Genomic DNA, 23,498 nt, shown 5'->3' with positions numbered 1-23,498 from the left:
AGTTTTAAGGTGGTTCTTCTCTTGGGTCACTACTGTACTGCTTTGGGGGGGGGGGACAACAGCAGCCTGGTTTGCAAATCCTTCATACCCTTTGACAACAGAGCAACCAAGCCTTCCTTCTCATGAGGTGGCCAGAAGATTTGAGTTTCATACCCCGTGAGGTAGATGATGGTTAAGGGGGAGGGATTGGCACCCGGTGAACCTCATGGTACAGGCAGAGATTCACAGCCAGCACACTAACCCATATACCACCATGGTTCTTTAATGTTATCAATGTACGTTTTTTTTTTTAATGCACCCGTTCCATGCCCGTTTTTGTTGAACTGCATTGACCCTGGCCAGGCTGCTTTGACGGAGTGCCAGGGCGCCCCCTCCTGGTGCAGCAGTGGTGCCAAAGCAGCCGCCAGCTAAAAAAAAACAGGCAGGCAGGGGCACCTTCTCTGGAAACCAGTAGCTGCGTTCGCGAAAAGAACAGATGAACAGTTCCACTTCGACTCGGAGGCAGCACTCCTATTTAAGCGCTAAAATACAAAATATTTTTTTTAATCCCCTGGTTAAAAAAACAAGATTCAAGCGAGTTGCTATGTTGGCCTAAAGCAGCAGAACGGTCCAGTGGTACATTTGAAGGCAATATAGTTTTAGTGAAGGTATAAAAGCTTTCATCCTTTCGCCATTTTATTGCATCTGAGGAAGTGGGCATGCACACGAAAGCTTATATCTTGGATAAAACTCTGTCGGTCTTGAAGGTGCCCCAGAACTCACAGCTTTGAAGACATTAAATGCTTTGTTTTTTTTTTTAAGTCCACCCAGGGCTGACCAGAGCTTTTTTTATACCTTCGGCTAGTATTTCCCAACCTGTGTTTAAAGCTTCTTTTTCGCTTCCTGTTTTTCCCCATGCACTGAATAGCTCCTCCCAACTCTCCAGCCTTCCCTTCCCTGCTTCTTTCAGCTATGACCAACAGGGAAGTGGGGAAGCAAGACTGGGAAATGTTGTAGAGTGAAGTAGAGGGCAAGAGAGACCACTAGGGTGGTGAGCAGCCCTCTTTCACAGGCCTTTATGTAGTGGTTAGGAGTGCGGACTTCTAATCTGGCATGCCGGATTCGATTCTGCACTCCCCCACATGCAGCCAGCTGGGTGACCTTGGGCTAGTCACAGCACTGATAAAGCTGTTCTGACCGAGCAGGAATCTCAGGGCTCTCTCAGCCTCACCCACCCCACTGGGTGTCTGTTGTGGGGAGAGGAATGGGAAGGCAACTTCTAATCTGGCATGCCGGATTCGATTCTGCACTCCCCCACATGCAGCCAGCTGGGTGACCTTGGGCTAGTCACAGCACTGATAAAGCTGTTCTGACCGAGCAGGAATCTCAGGGCTCTCTCAGCCTCACCCACCCCACTGGGTGTCTGTTGTGGGGAGAGGAATGGGAAGGCAACTGTAAGCCGCTTTGAGCCTCCTGCGGGTAGGGAAAAGTGGCATATAAGAACTATTCTTCTTCTTCTTCTTTGTGGTCCAGGGGTCTTAACCCACAGAGCGGGAAATCCCGGGTGCAAATTTTCAAAATTTTCTCCCCGCACACCACCTTGTCTCACATAAAGATTAGCGCACAATGCAGAAGTTCCTTAGGTTGCAAATGGAAATGGAGAGAACCAGCAGCAAGCAAACTGGGAGTATTCAAGAAAAAAAAAAACATTTTATTTTACACACTGGCTTGTATTGCTCATATCCCCAGCCCACTCCCGTCAATAGTGCAAAAAAAATTTCAGAAACAAAACCCAAAATGCACATAAGTTTGACACACGTTACAAATAAATTAAAGGCTGCTGTTCCGACAGTAGGCGAGTGAACTGGGGTTTGCACCACAGCTAGGCCAGAGCTAGTATTTCCTGCAGGACGTGGAGGGGAAGGGGGAGAGAGAAAGAGAACCAGAGTCATCGATTCCTCCTCGCTCACCCTTGCTACAGTCTTTGGACAATACATGCTCAGCTCTGGAGAAAGAAATATATCCCCGAAGGCAGCAAGCCTGCGCTAGATAGTGAGATATTCCAGATGAAAAGCACTTCGAAGTCATGTTTAGATTAGTCACTGGAGTTCAGTCAGAGTGGGATGAATTAAGGAAAGGCAACAGAAAAAAGCACACACAAACATACGGAGAGACCCTTGATGGCTTTTTTTCTGGCTGGCCATTATAGCACACCTTGCCTACTTCGTTTTTTGATGTCCATCTTCTTCCTCCCGGTTGTGAATCTCCGTTATCTTCATTGCGTTCTGGGCCAGCTAGTTCTCTCTTTGAAATGGCTGGGGCTTCCGTCAAATTTCAGGACAAGAAGGTGGGTGTTAGCCCTCCCCCAAACATACAAATCAGAGCGCCTGGACCACTTGTGACCTAACATGGCACATTAACAGAATGGCTCATGAAACCTCTGTAATTTTTTTTTGTTTTTGCAAGGCAGACGACACTGAGAGTGGCCCCCAGAACACACCCACCCGGGGACTCAGCCATGGCACCTGAAATTTTCTGCAAACTGACTGTGTGGATCACCCATTTGGGAGCAAACATTCCTATTCAACAGGTGCTGTGACTGCTAGAAATGACTGCCGCTCACATTCTCCTTGCCTACCCTGGGCCCAGGTTCCCAAGACAGTCACAGACACCCTTGCCTTCAGGACAGCTTCCCAACGGAGGGATAACGGTGTGAACCCCAATGGCCTATGCTGATCCCAGTATTCAGAATTCCCTGTTGAAGGCCAGCCGGACCCAAAAGGGATCCTTAAAACGGGAAGCGGTCCAGACAAGTACTTGAAGATTCAACCAGAACGGGCCCATCCTGCAAAGTTTTGGTAGCATCAGCAGTTTCCTTCTTTCGATATGAGGGCATTGCAGTTGCTTAACTGGAAAATAAATCAGTAAGGAAGGGAAAAAACCCACTGGACAGACTGTGGGCACACATTTTTAACTGTACAGCAAAAAGCAACTGAAGGCACAGATGGAAAAAATCAGCTCCCTCCTCCTAAGATGTACTGCAGCAAGCAAAGCTCAGACAAGGCTTGTGGGCACAGCCGGGTAGGTTCTCCTGTCAAGGGCTCGGACTGAAAAAAGTACTTGCCAGGCACCTTTCTCACAAGCTGCCTGCCCCCATTCGTCTCCCAGCAGACCAGGAACATTTCATGAAGGGCTACCTGCATCAAAAGCCTTATAGAACAGGCTGATTTCGAAAACCATTCAGGATCTATACAACTGTGCCGTGAATCAACATGACTGCCAGCATGCCTGGATGGAAAAGGGAATTGGCACAAACTCCCGTGGTCAGATTGAGTGCTCCTTGGCACTGCCCGGCCTTCGTCACCTGCGTAGCCCCCTTCCTTCCATTGTCACTGGCTAAAGAAGCACCCATCCTGACCAGGGCCACAGCGGCCCTTGCTGTCCTATCCCGTGAAAGCCAGCCGCCCACGCAATTCTGAACCCTTCTCAAGCTGCTGAAGCATACCGCAAGTGCAGTCCTTGCACACCATGCAGGAGAAACTGGCCCATCGCACACAAACCAGGGCGGCTGACTTTTGTTTTTGCAAGGAGAAGCCCAATTATTGTCACAAGTGGAACTGAACTGACAGGGGATGGGGTAGGGAATACAGAGAAAGACTTCAAGGAACAGATCAGATATAGCTGCATAAAGAGTCCGAAGAAGAGCCGCGTCCCAGGCTACTTGAGGTACAAGAGCTTGCTCCATCACGATGGAAGTGGCTGAACTTAAGGATGGCTTGTCTCGAAGCCCCCCAAACCCCCACCCCGCAAGCTGTCGACTGTACATAAATCGTATACGGTGCATAATGGAGTGAAACAATGTCTTTAAGGAGTCCCACTCTCCCCCTCCCAAGAGAGGTTCTTCATGGTGTAGGTGGGTCTTGGAGAACGGAGCGGTTGGCTTTACAGTACAAACTCAAGTGGATACTGTTGGTTATGTCCAAGTGGGGGGTCCAGGGGAGGGAGGCTGGCCTGATGGCACACCGTCCCTTCAGTGCAGGTTCTTCTGAAATGCACAAGACGTTTTCACACACACATTCTCTCTCTCTCTCTCTCACACACACACACACATGCACGCATACTTCTGCGAAGAAAATCCTTCAGAGTCAGTTATACCAGTGGTGGTCTGTAAGGAATTCCTCCGGGGCAAGTGCCACTGATGTGAAATTAGAGTTACGCGAGAAATCAGACCCTCCTGTTGGCCTGAAAAGGAACGGAAGACCACCACACGGAAAGGAAAAGCACTCAATGAAGGCCAGTTAACCCCAGCCAGTGCGGAGGGAATGCTAGATTTCTACGCAGCCCCCTGTTCATTTCAATGGCGCTTTTGTAGCCTTCTTTTCTTCCGTTTTTCCTCGCACAGATTGCACTCACTGGCAAAATATGTACACGAAAAATGCCTCCTCTGGCTTTTCTCTTCTTTCCACAAACCTCATACTTAACTTTGTAAAAAAAGGAGTATGAAGAATGGCACGAGAATACCAGATTCGTCTAAACATTCAACAAAAATAAATAAAAAGGTTTTTCAAGAATTGTAAATGACCAGCAAAAAAAAAAGAAAAGGTCAAGAGTAACTAATGGCAAAAGTGCAGTCTTTTGCATTTCTGCCCCACCCTGTTACATCTGCATCATCCTCGAAGTAAGAGCTTTTGGGGGGTGCAGGGGGTGGGTGGGAGAAGAGCAAACAACACCTCAGACTGGCTCCCTCCCAATGAAGAAAATAAAAGTTAAATACAGGAGCCAGAACGTGGGTGGAAGAGGCCCCCACACCCATGCCACCAAAGTGGGCTGAGGAGTGTCAGAACAGGTGGCACACAAATCAGGTCAAAAGGATGAGGGACCACAGAGACATCAGAGGTCTTGCGATGTTGTCATTGCTCCCCACCAGCCCTGGGCTTTTTTGTTGTTGTTGTGTTTTTTTTTTTTTTTTAAGGCATCCCTTTTCAATAGACACCAGCAAGAGAGGCCTTGCCTCTGTAGTCTTTTAACAGTGCTCTCTATAGGCTCGGTAAGAAGTTTTGGCTAATGGTGTGACATTCACGGCTTACATTCAGCTGCCGACACAGCCTGCAAAAAGGCCTTCTCCTGGCTTTCCTGCCTTCCTTCCTTCCCGTGTCTTTGCAACGCTCCACTGCGCAAGGCGGAGTCAGAGGTCACGTCCAGTGGTAGAAGCAGGACAGTATAATCAAGACAGGTCTGAGATTCCAGACAAAAAGTAGAGGGGGCGATGATGGAGTCGATGGGGAAAAGCCAGGTGGCCGAGGTCTTCGCTTGCCAGAGGGGCTGTCGTCTTACGGAAGCGCAGTCCAGAACCGCTCCTCAGAGCTGCACCCCAATGGCCGGAAACGAACCCCCAGTCGAGACTTGTGACTAGAAAGGTCTTGCGTGCGGCATCAGCACTCCCCCCCCCCCCCCGCTTCCTTCACAGGGAGTGGCTGCCACAGGGGTCAGGCCAAGCCGGTTTTGCGCTCCGACAGATACTGCAGTCCCCTCGTGGTGAGGCGCGACCGGACTCTTTGTCAAAGACTCGTCGAGGACACCGACAGGGTGGGCGAGGAAGGGGGCGGGAAGTTGAGCAGTTCCAGCACGGCCACGCCCACGCTGCTACGCCGGGTGAACATGCACGAGGCGGCCACCCACTTGTTAGTGCGCGGGTTGTACTTCTCGATGGAGTTGAGGCTGGAGCTGCCGTCGTTGCCGCCCACCGCGTACAGCCACCCATCCATAGCCACCAAGTCATGGGTGCTCCTGAGAAGACGGGAGACAAGAACGTCAGAGGAGCTCTGCTGGATCAGACTGGCAGGCCATCCAGCCCGTTATCCCGTCACACTCAGGGGACAGCCAGTCCCTCTGGAGAGCCAATCATAGGGCAGAGAGGCCGAGGCTTTCCTAAGGACATCAGGAGAGCCCTGCTGGGTCAGACCAGGGGTTTAATGGGGTTTTTATTGAGGTTTTAGCAAAGGAGAATAGTAACCTGCCATGAGCTGGTTTCGGGAGTGGCAGGAAATCAATTAAATGATAATAATATTGGAGATTGGATCACATTTCTGCTTTCCTACCTCCGTATATTCATAGAGGCCACACTCTCCCAAGTGTTGGTTTTGGGATTATAGCGCTCCACCGAGTTAAGGCAGCTGGTTCCGTCGTTGCCCCCTGCCACGTACAACATCCCTTCCAAGACAGCCACGCCGGCGCTGCTGCGACGACTCAACATGTTAGCAATTGGAGTCCACGTGTTTATCTAGCGGGAGGAAGGAAGGGGTGGGGAAAGGACACGAGACAGAGAGCAAAGGAATCAGTACCTGTTCCCTTGGCACAGCTCAGGTCAAGTCAGATGTCCCTCTGAACCATCATCAGGGAAGCTTAACTAAGGCTTGGCACAATGGGTGGACAGAAAAAAAACATGGTTTGCAGCAAATGAGAAACCAACGCTGTGGTTTGAACAGGGTAGGCAAAGTAGGGCTTGTTCCCAGTTCTCCTCGGGACGTGCAGCATTCATGAACTTTGGTGGCACACCATGCCTTGCCCCCAGAGCAGGGATGCCTGAACATTTTCATTCCTTCCTTCCTCCCTCCCCACCACCTACCCAGTTGCCTTCATGCGTTTCATACGCTGCCTCTCCAAATTCACATTTACCTGCGGCTCATATTTCTCCACCGTGGCCAAATGGGACGAGCTGTCATAGCCCCCGACCGCATACAGGTTGCCATCTGCAAACAAACCCCAAAACAAACCGTTAACGGCCATAACAAAAAAACCCACACCAAAGACCATCATTTAGTTGCGTTCCAGTCAATGAGATGGGCAACATATCTAGCCTCTCCCACTGCAACCTCCAGGCTGAGGCTCCTTAAAAAGCGAATCCCCCCCCCCCACGTACACACACAGAAAACTAGCAGGTCAGAGAGAACCACACGGTAAACCCCTCCTTTGTGCCAGCTCATTTTGTTTATTTATTTACTTATTTATGTTTATATCCCCGGATGGCTCAGGGCGGTTTACAGGGATCAGGAAACGCAGATAACACAAGGTAACACATGTGACAACAGCAAGAACCCCAACAATGACAACAGCAGTGATAATATGATAGAACTGCAAAGGAGCCTCAGCTCAACTCTGGTCGCAGAAGCCCCCCCCCCCCCCCCCGCAGTACAAAATCACGCAGCTCAACAGCAAGCCAATAAAAATCAAGCCAGACAGAGGGAGCCCTTTGAGGAGTACAGAAACATGAGACCAAAAGCAATTGATAGCCCCGGCCCAGCCTAGGCCCCAGTTCTCACACAGGCCCCCTCTGGGAAGATTATCTCCCAGCACATGGCCACGGCGCTCCTTCCTGCCACCCTCTGGTGGACTCCTCTGGCGCAGGGCCTCATTCAATATGCATGAGGCAATTTCTGAACTGTTCTGTACGTGCCAGACGGCTGCCCAACCAGACTGCCTGCAGGCTCGTCTCCCTGACCTCCGCTTTATGGCACAGCTGGTCCCTCCCTACAGCCCTGATGGGATTTTTTGACAGGTGAAGCACTGGAAGTTCTTTGGCTATCCCAGGCGCATACGGCACATGCAGCATCCTGACGATTGGTTGGAAAGTAAACTGGAGAGGAAGGAGCATAATGCACATGTGAGGTTCGTCTGGCCTTGACCAGGGCCAGGGACTTTTCAACCCTGGCCCCTACTTGGTGGAACAAGCTCCCGGAAAAGCCGTGGGCCCTGCTGGAGCTAATGCAGTTCCGCAGGGCCTCTTCCACCAGGATCTGGGTAACGTCTCCTTTACTGAGTGTTGGCAGCCAGGGGGAGGGGGAAATTTTATGCTGATGATTTTACTGCATTGTAAACCATTGTCCCATCTGCTTTGCGTCTCAATGGAAAAGGTGTACCCTAAAGGCAGCAGTACATAAAGGCAGCCTTACCTAAGGTTGCCACCCGGACGTATCTCCTCCTGGTACTCATGGCAGCAATCGAGGTCCAGGTGCCTGTTAGGGGATCGTATCTCTCGGCACTGAGGCAGGTCAAGACAGAGAAACAGGCCAAGAATTAACAGATAGCCATAGGCAAGTGGGGGGAATGCTGGTTAAAAGAAAACAGCACAGAAGTTAATGTCTCTAACCAGGCTGTCGTTTAAAAATATTTCCACCCCATCCCATGCTTTCAGTTTACTGACTCCCAATCAACAAAAATTATTATTATTATATCAAGATTTATTGGCTGCCTCTCTCTGGCAGCAGGCGGACGACAATAAAGCATATACAAAACAGAGCTAACACAAGCAGCAGTATCTAATTTAAGCTAAGCCCCCCAGGAGAGTGCTCCAATTCTGGCCACGTAGGGTCAAGAGAAATTCTTGTGTTGATGTTATATCAATCGTCGGATGGCAGGGAGGTGGAGGGGCCCTTTCTGAGGTCATGTTGTGCATAAACTGGCCTCAACAAGATGCCTGGTGGGAAAGGACCACCTTACAGACCCCTTGGAAAGGAGATAGCTCTGATAGGGCCTGGATCTTGACTGATAACGCATTCCACCAGTCAAAGCCAATCACACTCCTTTGGGGCCAGGGACTCCCAGTGGATTGGAATTAGCAGAGCGCTGTGCTCTTCGGAGGGAATACTCAGAGAGGTGGTATCTCAGCTAAACAGGTTCTGGACTCCACAAGGCTTTAAAGGTTAAAACCAATGCCTTCAATGCAGTAAGAAATGATTTTTAAAAGGACAGAGTGCACAACAATTCCCATAACACCCAGTTTAGGAGCCTGTTGCTAAAATCTAGGAAAAGCGAAGGATCAGCCACAGTAGAGAAGGGAAAAAACCCAGACCAATGGCAGCACAATGAATAAAAGAGCAGCAGTCAATAAAAATCGCTAGAAGAGGTCAATACAGTGAGTTCTGACCGTATAACTTAACTTTCTTTCTGAGGCCTGAGAGACACTGGAGAAGCCTTTCTGACCCATTTTAAAAAACCCTAAAAAAGACCCTGGTCCTTATGACAAGGACCTCAGTGACCTGGTTCTCACCACGGAGCAGAAGGGACAGTTGGATTCACAAGGTGTCCCCCCTACCTGTTGAGACAGGATGCTCCGTCGTACCCTCCAGCTGCATAGAGGAGACCATGTAAGGCTGCCACACCAAGACAGCTCCGCCTGGTTCCCATGGAGACCTCCGTCTGCCAAGAATTCGTGACTGGATCGTAGGACTCCACTGTAGCCAAGTCAGAGGTTCCATCATAGCTGCAATGAAAGGTTTTTTGAACACTTCTATGAATTGAAGGAGGACTGGTTCCAAATCACGTCCAAAACACCTGTCCACCAGGTTAACAGCTACTGGGTTTGAGGAGAAGAACAACCTAGACAGCCCTGGCCCCAAGCTGGTGGAACAAGCTCCCGGAAGAGCTAAGGGCTAGGGCTGGGCATTTTGGGGTCCGAAGCAGCTGTTTGAGCTCAAAGCAGTCAGCGCCACGCCACAGGGGGGGAGGGGACAGCACCAGCGCCAGCTTCGTCCTGGAACGGCCACTTCAGAGATCCTAAGAGTGTCTGCAAGAGATGGTGGGAGGTAGTTTCCCATTGCCTGCTCCCACACCATGGCCCTGGTATTCTACAGAGGTTGCCCCTCCAATCACTAGCCAGGACTCACTCCCTGCGGAGCTTCCAAAATCTACTGAGGTTGGGCTTGGCTGGGCTACCCAAGTAGGGGATGGTGCCTGGCGGGTCCAATCTTTTCAGCTCCGGGCTTATCGTAACACCCTGCCAGCCAAGTTCCTTTTTACATGGAGGTGCCCAGAATTGAGCCTAGGGCCTCTGATCCTCAGAGCACGCACTGTGCTGTTCAGCTACCATCCCATCCTGACAAAGCCCCTCTGCCACCTGGAGCAGGATTCCTGCTGCATTCTCTCTCCCTCACCTTCACCGTCTCCTCGGAAAAGCATGCTTTGTAAAAAGGTTGCCTCTCCTCGGCAGAGAACTCCTCCTTACCCGCCCACGGCATACAGTTTGTTCCCTATGGCGGCAACGCCCACCCTGGCCCGGCGGGTGGACATGGAAGCTACCATATGCCAGCGGTCCGTGCGGGTGTCGTAGGCCTCACAGTCACCGTGGATGGCAAAGAGGCTCCCTCCACCTGCCAAGACACAATGGGGGAAAACCAGCCGGTGAAGGCTCAAGGGGGTGGCAGGGGACAGGGGGTGAGCGATAGGGTTGGGAGTGTCCTGCATGGTGCAGGGGTTTGGACTAGATGACCCGGGAGGCCCCTTCCAACTCTATGATTCTGTGATTCTAAACAGGCACGCAAAGTTAAGGGACCACAGATTCATACTAGGTCCTGAGAAGATGAAATCAGCATGCGCATATTTGGAGTTTTGGAGGGGAAAAGGGCTCATATTGTCAGGGACCTTCACATTAGAAGGTGTAACACAGATTCTTGCCCCATCCATTCTAAATGGACAAAGATGAGACCAGCAGAGGGGAAAAAAATAAGAGCTGTTTTTTTTATATCCTGCTTTTCACTACCTGAAGGAGTCCCAAAGTGGCTTACAAACACCATTCCTTTCTTCTCCCCATCCCGGGAGGGAGGTGAGGCTGAGAGAGCTCTAAGAGAACTGCTCTGCAAGAACAGTCCTAAGAGAACTGTGACTAGATCACCCAGCTAGCTGGCTGCATGTGGAAGAGGAGAGGGAAATTAAACCTGGTTCTCCAGATTAAAGTTGGCCGCTCCTTAGCCACAGCACCACACTGGCTCTCTCATAGGAACGCCCCTTCACTGCTCGGTAGGAGGCTGAAGGACCCTGCCGTCCATTAGGCCCCCTACTCCCCCTGGCTCCTGGACTTGGCCGACCCTCCTTACCCACAGCAAAGAGGACGGTGCTGGCTCCCTCACAACGCCGGGGGCGGGTTCTGCTGTTGCTGAGGACCCCTCTCTGCTCCGGCATGAGGTGATACTTGAGGGCCTCGATCAGCAGGTCCTTGCACTCCGAATGGTGCCTCACGAGCAGTTCCGTGTCAACGTTGCTCATCAGGAAGTCACGGCTCAGGAGGGGCAGGCGGACACACTTCATGAGCTGCGGGGGAAAACACCACTCAGCGAAGAACAAGAACCGCTCTCGGCTTGCAGGTGGACAGAAGGGACTGAGAAATGCCCGGCTATCAATCTGAGTGGAGTTTCCTCACTCCTCGTCAGAGAAAAGCCTTCCTAGACGCTTACGGGCCGGCTACTCACACGTCCCCATTACCTTGGCAAGTAACTCTGAACATACAACTCGTACGGGGATTTTTTGACTTCGTCTTTCTGAAGGCTCAAGGAAAAAAGACAACCACCTGTTGCTCCCCAAGGAAATCAGGACCCCAAAAGGGAATGTTGCAAAGTCATGTGATGCGGCCACCATGGTGACACTAAGCAAGCCCTAACCTGGTCAAGGTCTGGATACGAAATCGCCTGTGAACTATATATGCTGCCTTGAGTTCCATAGCGGAGAAATCTACTCTAACCATGACTGCCTTTGTCCCTGTACTGCTTCACCAGTTACAGGGTCCGCCATCTTGATTCTTTTTTTTTTTAGTATGGTCTATCTATTTAGGCCTTTCTACTGAGCACCAATGTGTGAAAGAGCTGAACCCTGCTTCTGTGATCTGAAACCTATGGAGGCACCCTGGCTTAGTCTCGTGTGGTGGTTTTGAAGCCCAGGAGATATGGCACAGTCCTGCAGACCAGGCATCAAGGAGGGAACAAAGGAGGTCAACTTTGTTTGCAAGGAGAAAGAAGCACAGAGAACAGGTGAGGCCAGGATGGATGGCCACCGCCAAAGTACTTGGCTTCCTGAAGAGTTGTGCACATACAACCACCATAAGATTCAGTTAAACTTGGAAGTGCAATCCTAGACAGAGCTGCATCCCCGTAAACATGAACGTTCTTAGAAGTATATCTGTATCTATCCATTCATCTATGCATATATATGACACACTAATGACAAGGTAATTAGGCTTTTCGTAATATTATCTTCACCCACAGTACCATCAGAAAACAGGGAAATTGCTTTGGGTTTAAGGTTAAAACCTGGATCAGTTTTGAGGCAGCAGCAGAATTGAGCTGAAGAGACAATTCTCTTGTAACATTCTTTGTGGGAAAAGCTGTGCCGTCCAAGTAACTGCGTGCGGCAAGACATATGGAATTACTTTTGCCCAGCGGTCACCACAGAGAAATAAATCTCACTGAACCCATCCTAGTTTCTGCTGTCACTTCCAAGAAATGGAATATGTTGGGTTCTCCCTCAATTACCTCAACAACGGCCTTAAGAGCCTCAAGTGACTCAACTGAGGCTATCTTGGTTACATTACGAGAAGACGAGAGTTGCTGGAAAAGTTGGACGGCAGCTAGGAGAAGAAAAGGATGAGCGGAAGGCAGCCAGTAAAGAAGACCGACGTGGGATGGATCGAGTCAATCAAGGGTGCATAACGAACCCAAAAGTTGAAGAACTTGAAATATGGGGGCCTAAAGATTCCAGTTCTCCACATCTAAACATCAAAACATCAGCCCTAAAAAACCCACATGTATTTAATACAAAATGATTTAAAACCATTTGTAGGCCAAAATGACAGTCTCAAAACAGAATACAATAATTCAATGTTCTCAAGGAGGAGGGCTGCTTTATTTTAAGCTACCAACTCCACAGCATGTACTCGAAGAGCCGTCCCCATCACAGGACAATTCACTCTTTGCTCTAACCAAAACCTGCGCTGGACCACACGTACCCTCGGGATGTGCTGTCTCCGACTGTCCACATCGTGCTTGACCCAGCTCAGGACGGCCCGATAGACTTCTTCTTCAGAGGGCACATTCAGGCTGTCACTGGAGATGAGGTCCAGAACCTGCAGAGAGGGAAACCTGGGTTAGTTTGTACATCATAGTGGAAGGGGAAATGGAGCTGAACCACGTCTACTCCAGGTACCAACACCTGTCCACTCGATGTTCCATGGTGCCAGTCCGAAACTTAAAACACTTCCACTGAAATACTTGCTTTTTCAAAGAATTTCGGAAAGCATTGGGGGGCAGAACTTAAAGGTGGGGAGAAGGTGTGACTTGGTTGGCAGGTACCTGTCACCCCCAGTTTAAAAAAGGATCGGGTGGTAGGTGATGTGAAAGACCTCTTGCTGGAGACCTGGGACACTTGTTGCCAGTTGCAGTACGCAGCCCTGACCACGAAGGACGGATTATCTGCTAAAAGCAGCCTTGTGTGTTCATGGTCTTCTAAAGCAATGCAGGGGAGATAGCTATAGGCTTGGGGGGAGCAGCAAGGGAGATGCAGAGCCCTGGAGCATCTCCCCCTGGCCCAAATAAATCCTTCCCAGCCCTTTTCTAGGTCTTGAGATTTCTGCAGGTGCTGCTAATTCCATAGAGGCTTCCATCTAAACACAAACACACAAACCCCGCCCCCCATGAAACAGAAGATGCAAAGACGGCTGCATTAGATACGGGAGTTCAGACCTCAGAATAAAGGAATCCTCTCAACTGCGTAATGGTACCACAGTGAGACGAACAGCTGCCCGGCGTCAATTAGACCATCGGCCTGCCTTCCTCGGTTGGTGCCTGAGACCTTTTGAACTCGATTTTTTCAACTGCCAGGGACTGAACCCTTGGGCTTTCGGCATGCAGAGCAAACACTGGAAACTGAATCAGAATTGCGCAGAGCTGGAAGAGACCACAAAGGGCCATCCAGTCCGGCCTCCACTTTCTCAGGGACTTAAAAAACCACACACTCCTGACAGGTGCTCATCCAATCTTCTCCTAAAAGCTTGCAAGGTGACGCCGCCACCTTTCGAGGCAGCATATTCTATCTATGAACAGTCCTCACTGCCAGAAAACCTCTAATATTTAAGTGGAACCTCCTTGCCCATAAATTGAACCATTGATTCCTGGTTGTCTCTACAGTGGCAGTAAACCAGTTCTCCGCCCCCCCCCCCTTCAACACGTTTACCTTTGATGTAGTTAAGCACAGATATCCTATCACCCCTGGCCCGCCTCTTCTGCAGGCTGCACATATCCTCTCCGCGTAAGGCAAGGATTCCAGCCCCTCTGCCACCCTAGCTGCCCTTCTCCAAACACGTTCCAGCAGGTCAACGTCTGCCTTGAACTGCAGCACCCAGATCTGGACACAATCTTCCAAATGAAATCTAAACCAATGCAGGCCATGCAGCCAGGCTCAGCCAGGCCGTAGCTTTGCATCTAGAGAAGGGCCTGCATGCCTTGTCACGTATGGGAGTGCAGCTCTAGCCAAACTGGCGTCGTGCCACCAGTGCAGAGAAGGCCTCATGGAAACACTGGCGGCATTTTAATTAACTGCTAACACCTCTTTAGGTCAGCAAGCCCCCTATCTCCCAGCTGTCTCTGGGCCTGGAATGGAAAAAAAAGAGATCCAGCTTCTAAACTTCAAAATTTCCCTCTAAGTTTAAAAAACACAAAACACACTTCTGCCACACTGAGAATCTCCCCAGCTCTGAAATGCCTTCATCTTGCAAACATGGGTTGTTATTTCAGGCTAACAACTCCAGAACTGCAACAGCAAATCGCAGGAAACAATTGCTTACTTGGTCACCTACGGTGAGCCAAATTTGCTTCCAGACAAGCAAAGACGGTGCCTTCCAAGAACTTCTGTTGTTTCCCGGCCCCTGAGCAGCAGCATTAAGCACCGGCTTAACTTTGGCCGACTGATTTGTGAAAACCAAGTAATGTTCCCCGAATTGTGGTGAAAAAAAAAACACGTGCTGAAATTACTTGTACCCCCAAAGGAGCCCGAAGCCGTGGGCAGGGGTGGCAGCTCTACCTGCTTGAGGGGCAGAAGCATGAACTCTTCCGTCTTGGAGACATCCACAAAGTGTTGCAGCACGTACTTGTGGGCCGATTTCAACAGATCGCTGCAGGAGTGCGTGTCGGCGAAGCCCCGAATGCCCAGGCAGTTGGACGGATCCAGCTGGCTCAGGAGGAATTTGCAGCAAGCATCCCGCACCCCGTTCAGCTGCAGGAGGCTGGCAGCAGGAAGCAGCGTCTAGAAGGACAGGGGGAGGGGGTTCTTATAGTGGTCGCCAAGACAGCCGAAGCACTCAACTCTACCTATGAGATCTGGAGAGATCAGACTGGCCTGGCCCATCCAGGTCAGGGCTAGGTTTTTACCAAGAGTATCAAATTCCTTTAAACTCTTTTTACAATATGCGCCTAGCCTGAGGACCATCCGGGGGATCGCTTAAACTTACATTTTACGTTCCAGAAAAGTTTTAATCTGGAGGGGCTTTCAAACAGTTTGCTCATTTTAATGAGTTTACGTTTTTATGATCTGGCCTTGCTTTATGCCAGGGGTAGTCAAACTGCGGCCCTCCAGATGCCCATGGACTACAATTTCCATGAGCCCCTGCCAGCAGGGGTTCCTGGGAATTGTAGTCCATGGACATCTGGAGGGCCGCAGTTTGACTACCCCTGCTTTATGCTGTAAGCCACCTCAAGGAGCCTTCTGAAGAAGGGGCATTCTACGTTTCCTAAAGACATAAGACGGACGCCAGTCGCAGCAGGATGCTCTTACCTGCACGTTCCCTTCGCCCACCACAATCTCGGCCGTGTAGGCGTACTGGACTAATTGCTCCAAGGCCTGCGGGTCAATGTCGTGCAAGGTCACGTGGGTCTGCCGGCTTTCACTCATTTCATCTGCGGAAACAAGTTCACACAATAGAATCCCACGAGGTTCACGTAGCGTTTTCGCCAGGCCGAGAGTGGTCATGTGCCCCAATCGTCGTTCTGTTTCATCCCAGGGAAGATCCCACATGTCCCCTCTCTGCCCTCTATTCTCCACTATATCTCTCATGAGGAAGGTCCATAGCTCTGCAGTATACCACCTATTCTATGTATGCATGGGGTACCCAGTTCAAGTCCTGGCATCTCTCGTTAAACAGCTGGAAAATGTTGTCTGTGCCCAAGACTTTGAGAACGACTGGAGTGGGCAGTACGAATTCAGCTGGAACAATGGCAGTTTTAGACAGTCAATACTTTTATGGGGGTACCCTATAGGAGAGTCTGCAAAAACCACATGGTTGTGTGGATGAACATGGAGACTGGCTCTAGGAGGGACCAGCTGCCATGTTGAATGTCCACCACAGTCCAGCGCAGGCACAAATGTGCTACAGCGATTCCCTTCTCCTCCAGTGGCGCAGTTTACAGAACGGGGGACCTACACCAGCTTTCATTAACATAAATCCTAAGGGTTCAATCCTAAACAGAGTTAGGCACTTTCTAATCTGTTGAAGTCACTGTCTATTGAAGGGGGGCAACTCTCCTTTAGAACTGCTTGGACATTGGCTCAAATCTTACGAGCCAGACGGCCGGCTGGACAGAACGCCCAGTGACCCGGGGGCAGAATACCAGCGCCCCACAAAGCTCCTTGACCTTCCTCACTGAGCTAGGATAAATTATGCAAGACCAGTTAAATAATGCAGAACAAATTCTGCAAAATAACAGACAAGAGGAATCCAGCCAGTTAAGTATGCTCCGTCTGCATTATTTATACACCGCTTGCAAAACTCAGCTCCCGGCAAGCAACGTGGGCAACTCAGGTGCGGAATTTTACTTCGGGTTCTTAAGCGCGAACGGCCACACCGGAAAGGCGCCGCGGCGTGGAGGAAGAGATACTTGCTTGTAAACATGGCGTGGAAGTAGGGGCTGCAGGACGCCAGCACCACTTTGTGAGCCTTGATCTCCTTGGTGGCCATGTGCAGCACGATGTCGCACAGCAACCCCCGCTGCCGCATCCGGTTCATGCAGACGAAGGCGTCGTGGTAGTGCCGCTTGGAGTTGTGGGAGATGCTGTGGCCGTCCCGGTTGAGGAGCTGCATGCTGCTCTCCATGACTGCAGGCGGGTCCCTGGCTCTCGGTGGTGCTCGCTCTGCCTCGCTGCAGCAGAGGAAGAGAACACAAACGCAGCATATTAAGAACACAATCACAGCAGGACCTTGTCCAGGGAAACACACAGCAGCCCCAAGGTCCCCCAACCTCTTTGAAGCTTCTGTCATCTGGAAGCTTCTGTCATCCTCCTGGCACAGGGCGGCCACAAGATGGCCGCCACAGGAGGCGGAGCCAGTGACAAAATGTCACAGAGACTTGGCCAGTTTCCACCTGGAGTCCTGTGTGCAGTTCTAGAGGCCTCACTTCAAAAAGGATGTGGGTAAAATTGAGAGGGGGCAGAGGAGAGCGACGAGGAATATCCGGGGCGTGGGAACCGAGCCCTGTGAAGAAAGGCCAAGGGACTTGGGGATGTTCAGCCTGGAGAAGAGGAGGCTGAGAGGGGATATGGTCGCCCTGTCTACATATCTCAAAGGTTGCCACTTAGAGCAAGGAAGAGTCCCTGTTGACAGGAGCGGGAAGGACCTGCAATAATGGGTTTGAATTATGTGTGGAACGGTACTGGGGCGAGGGGGGAGATTCACAGGGTAGTTCAGCAATGGAATCGGCTGCCTAAGGAGGTGGGGAGCTCTCTTTTACTGGGGGTCTTCAAGCAGCAGCTGGACAGATCCTTCTGGATGTTTGAAGCTGATCTTGCATTGAGCAGGGGGTGGGACTAGATGGCCTCCACGGCCCCTTCCCACTCTGATTCCAAATTGGAACACCCCACTGGGCCCCTTTCTACAAACACCTGGAGCGTGGCAGGAAGGGGACTGGTGCAAGCCATGGCGCCAACAGGCACCACACCGGGGGACCCCTGGAAAACCCTGCCATTCCACCCCACGTTCTGAGCAGCATTGTCTTCAGCTATAGGGATCCCGTACAGTACGGAAGCCCTGTTCCCCACCCCACACAGCCTTCTATTATAAAAGTCTTCCTCCCCCCAAATCTCTGCCAGCCAGAACCACGTGCATTTTGTTAGCGCAAATCCTGAAAACCGAGAGCCGCTTCAGCTCCGTCCGCCCCCACATCCCGACAGTGAGTCGCACACACGTTTCCTGCACAGTCCTCACCCACACCTACATGCCGCTGACTAAAAGCGGCAAGGGCGTGTGCACGTCTGTACATGCACTCCTAAAAATAGCTACCCCTCAGCCGGGAAGGGGAATCCCATTTATGTACTCCTGTAAACAGAGGGGCGTCAACCGAGAGAGGGGGGTGGGCCTGGCATCCCACGCTAATGGGATCCGGAGCCCCAAGCACCCCTCCCTCTATCCCGACTGACAGATGCAGGCGAGGCAGCCGGGCAAGGAGGATCCAGACTTCCTGCCAGACGGGAAACAAAAAAACAAAAAGCGCGAAAAGGGCACAGGAGGACTTCCTGCGTTGGGAGCGCCATCCTTGTCTGGCAGAAGGGAAGAGAGAGATGACTGTACAGGCCTGATTCTGAACAGCCACCCACATCCCACCAGTTGCAAGGGAGACAGACGGGAGAACCCTCGGAGGAAGAAAAATCCTGCCGGAGGCATAATGCACAGCGGGAGCATGATGTTTGCAGCGTGTGCCGCGGTAGACGAGGGGGGGTACGACCGCTGCTAGCGGAGGAGAGCAGACGCTGAGCTTCTATCCGGGTTGCCAACCTCCAGGTGGGGATGTGGAGATCTCTTGGAGTTACAGCTGAGCTCGAGACTTCAAGGATGTGCCTTAGCGCATATATGTACGCTTTTATCTACCAGTGCATTAGATTTGGGGATGGGCGTATCTAGAGAGTTTTAAATTCTAAAGAGATGGGAATTGTAATTCTAAAGAATGGGAAGAAAGCAGAGCCCCTAAGAATCAGGATGTTGACTGCTCCACTATGGCATTTCCAAGGAATTTCCAGAACAGTCAATAAGAAGGGACAAGGTTTTATTTATTTATTTATTTCTATTTATCATAACTTATATACCGCCCTCCCCGGAGGCTCAGGGCGGTTTTACCAAGGATAATGTGGTGTTCACGGTCACCATGGCACCCACCCCCTTTCCGGTTCCTGCCGAGGGTTGTTTAGGATGGGGCCAGTAGCTTTTGCTACTGGAGAGTTGGTTGACTGTGCAGATTTTTTAAAATGTTACTTCAGCAGCAGGTACCAGCACAGCGCAAGGATCTTTGCTGTGTGGCTGAAGGTAAGCCGCGGCAGCCATCTTGTGCCTGGCCCCGCCCTCCTGTGGCAGCCATTTTGTGGCTGCATCCACCACAATATGTTAGAATTCCAAAGGTGTCCCAGGCTTACAAAAGCTGGGGACCCCGGTGTATAGAATATACAATTTATATGTGTTACTTTAAGGCTGTGTCCTATCCCAAGGGGACCTACTTCCAAGGTCAGGCCTGAAAAACCTCTCTCATGATTATTTCTAAAAGGAACAAGTAACGGCGATCCAGTCGGGACCCTCCAATCCGGAGATCTTGTTCTGTATGCCCAGTGTGAGTGGGATGGTCACTGGCGAGGGAAATGCACTTGGCGTGCGCTCAGAGGCACTCTCTCACTGCGTCACTGTTTCCCAGCCACTGAAACCCGGCCTGAGCTTTGTGTATTTTTTCTTGATCCATTCTCGACTCAACCTCAGGCTAAAGTCTCAAGTCTGGAAGCAAATCCTCCATGCCTTTTGCACTGCCCTCCAACCAAGCCTTCCTAAAAATAGACACTGCTGCTTCAAAAGGATATGACGCAAGCCAAAAAATTAATCACCCTCTTGTTGCTAGCTCAGGTAGCTTCCAGCACCATCCACAGCTCACAGCCTGACATTTCAGACGGCCCGCAAACCCAGCCTCTGCCTCAGTCGACCCACACAACACAAGCAGAACACAGAGATGAACCAAGTTTTCCAGGGCCACAGAGTTAACAGCTCTGTACTCAAGCCTCCACATTCAGAAGCAGTCAACCTGTGAACCCCAGGCTCAGAAGACAACATCAGGGGAAGGCCTCAGCCTCTGTGCCCTGTTATTTGACCTCCACAGGAACTGATTGGCCAATGTGTGGGGCAGGATGCTGAGCGAGGCGGATCCAGCAGGGCTCTTCTTACGTTCTTAGAATCCACCAAAAAGCTCAAAGAGAAAGGAAAAGAGAACTAGAGCTTCTTGCTCACCCCCACATTAAAATGGAAAGTACATCTGGTTGGCTACATGAGTGGAGGGATCCCCCACTACCTATGTCTGCTGTGCACCTTGACAGCCAGAAGGCGAGCTCACCGCAATCGCTTACAGAGACACAACAGTCAGCCTCCTCAAGAAGTGGCCAGTTCAGCTGGGAGACGGGCGATTTGTACTGCACGCACCTCTTTCCTGCACAACGGAAAGGTCTAATCAAATCCAACACGGGAGAACTGGCAGTTCTTCAACAAAGGCTGACTGTTCATTGGCAAAGCCACACACACACGAACACACGCCGCTCCTTTGCACTGAGTCAGGCCTTTGGCGTTCTCCAGATATTGCCTGCTCTGACCGGCAGCCGCTCTGCAGGTGGTCTCAGGTGGATGTCTCCCACATCACCTAGACCCTTTTAACTCTGTTAGTGAGTCACAGACTCCTCAAAGGAGCCTTTGTTTAATTAATATCTGGCACAGCACAGTTTGGAACAGTGCTTTTATGCAGCTTTAAAATATGTGATTATTCATTCCTTTTGATTTATACCAGTGTCAAAGAACAAGGCATCAGCCATCTTCTAACTGCCTGGGGGGGGGGGCTATACACATTTATAGACTAACACAGAGGAAACGAGTGTCTTAAATAATTCAGATTCAAATGGGTAACCATGTTGGTCTGAAGTTGCACAACAAAATCAGAGTCCAGTAGCACCGTTAAGACCAACAAAGATAGATTCAAGGCAGGAGCATCAATCTTTGTTGGTCTTAAAAGTGCTACTGGACTCTGATTTTATTAATTCAGTGCACAGACCTCTTCTTCCAAAGGGCGGGACCGTGCATGCATTACGTTTTCTCGGGGACATTTCAAGTGTTACAGGGTTGTTGTTTTTAAGTAATGTCTGAATGCAGTTGAGCATTATCATTCTGGACCACTTATGCTGGATGGCAAACCTGGGCTGAGGAGACCATAACGAGATCCACCAACACCAATTTCAGTTATTTATTTTGCTATCCTTCCTCTCCAGTTCTCTCTTGAGATGGTCTGTGGGAGGGCCTAGGTAGGAAAATGTCCACAATTGGTCCCTGTCGTTTCCACCGCTAGGCAGGGCCCCAAAATCTGCTTCCTTTGTGTCCAGACGCCCCCTCCCCCTTTCTATAGGGCTGAAATTGACGCAAATGTAAACGGACCAGGTGGAAGACAGACCAACAAGAATTTAAGGAGGAGCCGGATTTGTTCTTCCCCCCGCCTTCAATAGTTGGGTAACCCAAGATTTCGATCACTGCTTTTCTTTCTAGACCCAAAACACCCACCCCCGGGCGTGTCTGCGAATGGGCAGGGATCATCTCAGCGGAGATGCAAGCGAGTAATACAGAAGAGGGATGTTTTACAGAGCAAGTTCTTAATTCTCGAAGTGCCTCCTTAAATTAAAAAAAACACACACACACACAGCATCGCCTCTTGGTAGCAGCAATGCAGGCTTTTGATACCGCAACTGGAACTCTCGGGGGCACACACACACACACACGCAACTGATCCCTTCCCCCCCCCATTGTGTCCCCCAGAAGAGAGAGACATCCACATTGATTTATTTATTGCAATTGCAATGAAACCCACCGCCCCCCTCCCTCCCAAGCCCGGGGAGACTGCAGTCGTCTGGAATACGAACAGTCACCTCGAATAACCCTCCAGCCGGGACACCGGCGCGTGTCTACGCTACCGACCGCAACACAACACACACACAGCCGGCTTCAGGCGGGCGCGACGGAGGCTCCGGATCCGTTTCCTCGGCCCAATCTCCCCACCGCAGTCGGTTTCTCCCTCCCTCCCTCCCCACCCGACCAGCCCAGCTCACCCCCCGTCCCCGTCTCCTCTGCAATTAATCCCGGCTTTATTGGCACAGCGGCCAGGTCCGCATCGGGCGCCTCCTGCGCCTTTCCCTGGACTGCAAAAAACACCCTTCGCCCATGGCAAGCGGGGCGGGAGACACAATGCAAGGATGCATTCGCGAGCCGCCGGTCCTCCCCCCTCCCTCCCTCCGCAACTGCAGCAGCAGCCGCTTGCTTGCATGCATGCATGCATGCAATGCAGGGACCGCAAAGCGGGCAGTCCAAGGCACTCACCCGGCTGCCACCTCCAGGGCGAGAAAGCAAAGCTGCTTCCCGTGCTCGGGCACTTTGCTCTCCAGATTGAAGGATGGAGGGGGGGTCTTTCCCTGCCGCCGAAGTTGGTCCGCGCCCCAGGGCTCTCCCGCTGCAGGAGCCGCCGCCGCCGCCGCCGCTTCTTCGCCGTCCCCCCCTTGGCACGCTCACGCGTCGCCCGCCTGGCACATCTCGCGCGGCAGGGGCCGGGCACGGCTGGGCTCTGCGGGCAGCAGTGGCAACACCAGCGCTTTCCCGAGCCCCAGGCTGGTGCGTTTCTAGTCCCCGCCCGCTCCGCCGTCGGCGCCCCCGCGGAGGAAGCCCGGAGGGGGACACGTGATTTCAGACCCCCCCCCCTCCCGGAGGCGGCGCAGGTAGGTCGGACGGAGCTACTACAGGTGCGGGAGAGGTGGAGCCGCCCGGATCACCGACTGCATCGCCCGCAGGAGAGGGCCAGGTCCGGCCTCTTGCAGCAACGGTTCAGAGACGAATAGAGAAGGCTCTCCCCATTGCACGCACAACAACCCTTTGAGGTAGGTTAGGGTGAGAGGGATTAAAGACGAAGCGTTCGCATAGTCATTGCTCACAGCATCCACAGGCACCGCTACAGCTGATTGCAACTGAGCGCCGCGGAGGTGTATGTAGAGGGCCCTCCCCGCTTGACACTCACAACCACCCTGCGAGGTAGGTTCGGTGGAGAGGGATGAAATGCTAGGCATTTGGACCCATATGCTGTATTATGGCTGATTGCAGTTGGGCCTTGCAGAGATCTGTGTAGTTTGACACTCACGATTCAAGCGGGAGCAGTGTTGGTCTGAAGCAGCAGGACAAATTTCGAGCCCAGTCGCATCCTTAAGAGTTCGTGACCTCTCCGAATATGACTTAAAAGAGCACACAACAGCCCCCATCTTGGGAGCAGCAGCGCTGCAGGCCTTGGCCACCGCGACTGGAACTCGTCTCTCCACCGGAGAAGCATATTTTTTAAATTAGGAAGCCAAAGGGCAGGCCGCCCTGTACTGTTGCTCTTCCAGCTCTTTCCAGACTCACTAGGCCAGCTGGGTGTAGTGGGCAGCGAGCCGGGTTTTGATTCCTGCTCCTCCTCCACATGCAGCCAACTGGGTGACCTTGGGCTCGTCACAGTCCTGATCAAGCTGTTCTGACCGAGCAGGAATATCAGGGCTCTCTCAGCCTCACCCACCTCATAGAGGAGAGGAGAGAGAAGGCGACTTGTAAGCCGCTTTGAGACTCCTAGAGAAGCGGCATATAAGGACCGACTCCTTATTGAGACCAGCCTCCAAAAGAGAGGCCGGCGGGGCTGCCA

The 23,498-nt window shown here is 51.5% G+C and overlaps 1 protein-coding gene across 3 annotated transcripts; it reads right to left on the bottom strand.

Annotated features, from left to right (window-relative positions):
- Positions 1-1,669: 1,669 nt before the first annotated feature.
- Positions 1,670-23,014, bottom strand: KLHL17 (kelch like family member 17). 3 transcript variants are annotated; one of them, XM_077312599.1, is made up of 12 exons: positions 22,968-23,014; positions 16,672-16,928; positions 15,568-15,689; positions 14,818-15,039; positions 12,749-12,865; positions 10,848-11,061; positions 9,980-10,124; positions 9,071-9,238; positions 7,929-8,017; positions 6,655-6,728; positions 6,078-6,259; positions 1,670-5,766 (listed from the first exon to the last, which is right to left on the bottom strand). In XM_077312599.1, exons 2-12 carry the CDS (start codon positions 16,880-16,882, stop codon positions 5,538-5,540), a joined length of 1,773 nt encoding a protein of 590 aa, XP_077168714.1. In that variant the 5' UTR covers positions 16,883-16,928; positions 22,968-23,014; the 3' UTR covers positions 1,670-5,537. The 3 variants fall into 3 exon arrangements, with proteins under 3 accessions (XP_077168714.1, XP_077168713.1, XP_077168715.1); XM_077312598.1 differs by lacking the exon at positions 22,968-23,014 and adding an exon at positions 22,160-22,621; XM_077312600.1 differs by lacking the exon at positions 22,968-23,014 and adding an exon at positions 21,892-22,014.
- Between the last annotated feature and the right edge of the window lie 484 nt (positions 23,015-23,498).

This window comes from Paroedura picta, chromosome 15 (genome assembly GCF_049243985.1).
Source record: "Paroedura picta isolate Pp20150507F chromosome 15, Ppicta_v3.0, whole genome shotgun sequence".
Classification (NCBI taxonomy): Eukaryota; Metazoa; Chordata; class Lepidosauria; order Squamata; family Gekkonidae; genus Paroedura; species Paroedura picta.
The sequence above is the reverse complement of the archived record's forward strand: the minus strand, read 5'-3'. Positions and strand labels throughout refer to the sequence as shown.

Bases quoted from the DNA above. Each gene is read 5' to 3' on its own strand.
- KLHL17 (XM_077312599.1), bottom strand. From the start codon at position 16,882: ATGGAGAGCAGCATGCAGCTCCTCAACCGGGACGGCCACAGCATCTCC. The intron at 6,260-6,654 runs GTAAATGTGAAT...TCCTCCCGCTAG, and splicing joins TGGAGAAATATGAGCCGCAG to ATAAACACGTGGACTCCAAT. The intron at 5,767-6,077 runs GTAGGAAAGCAG...CCGTCTTCTCAG, and splicing joins GCCTCTATGAATATACGGAG to GAGCACCCATGACTTGGTGG.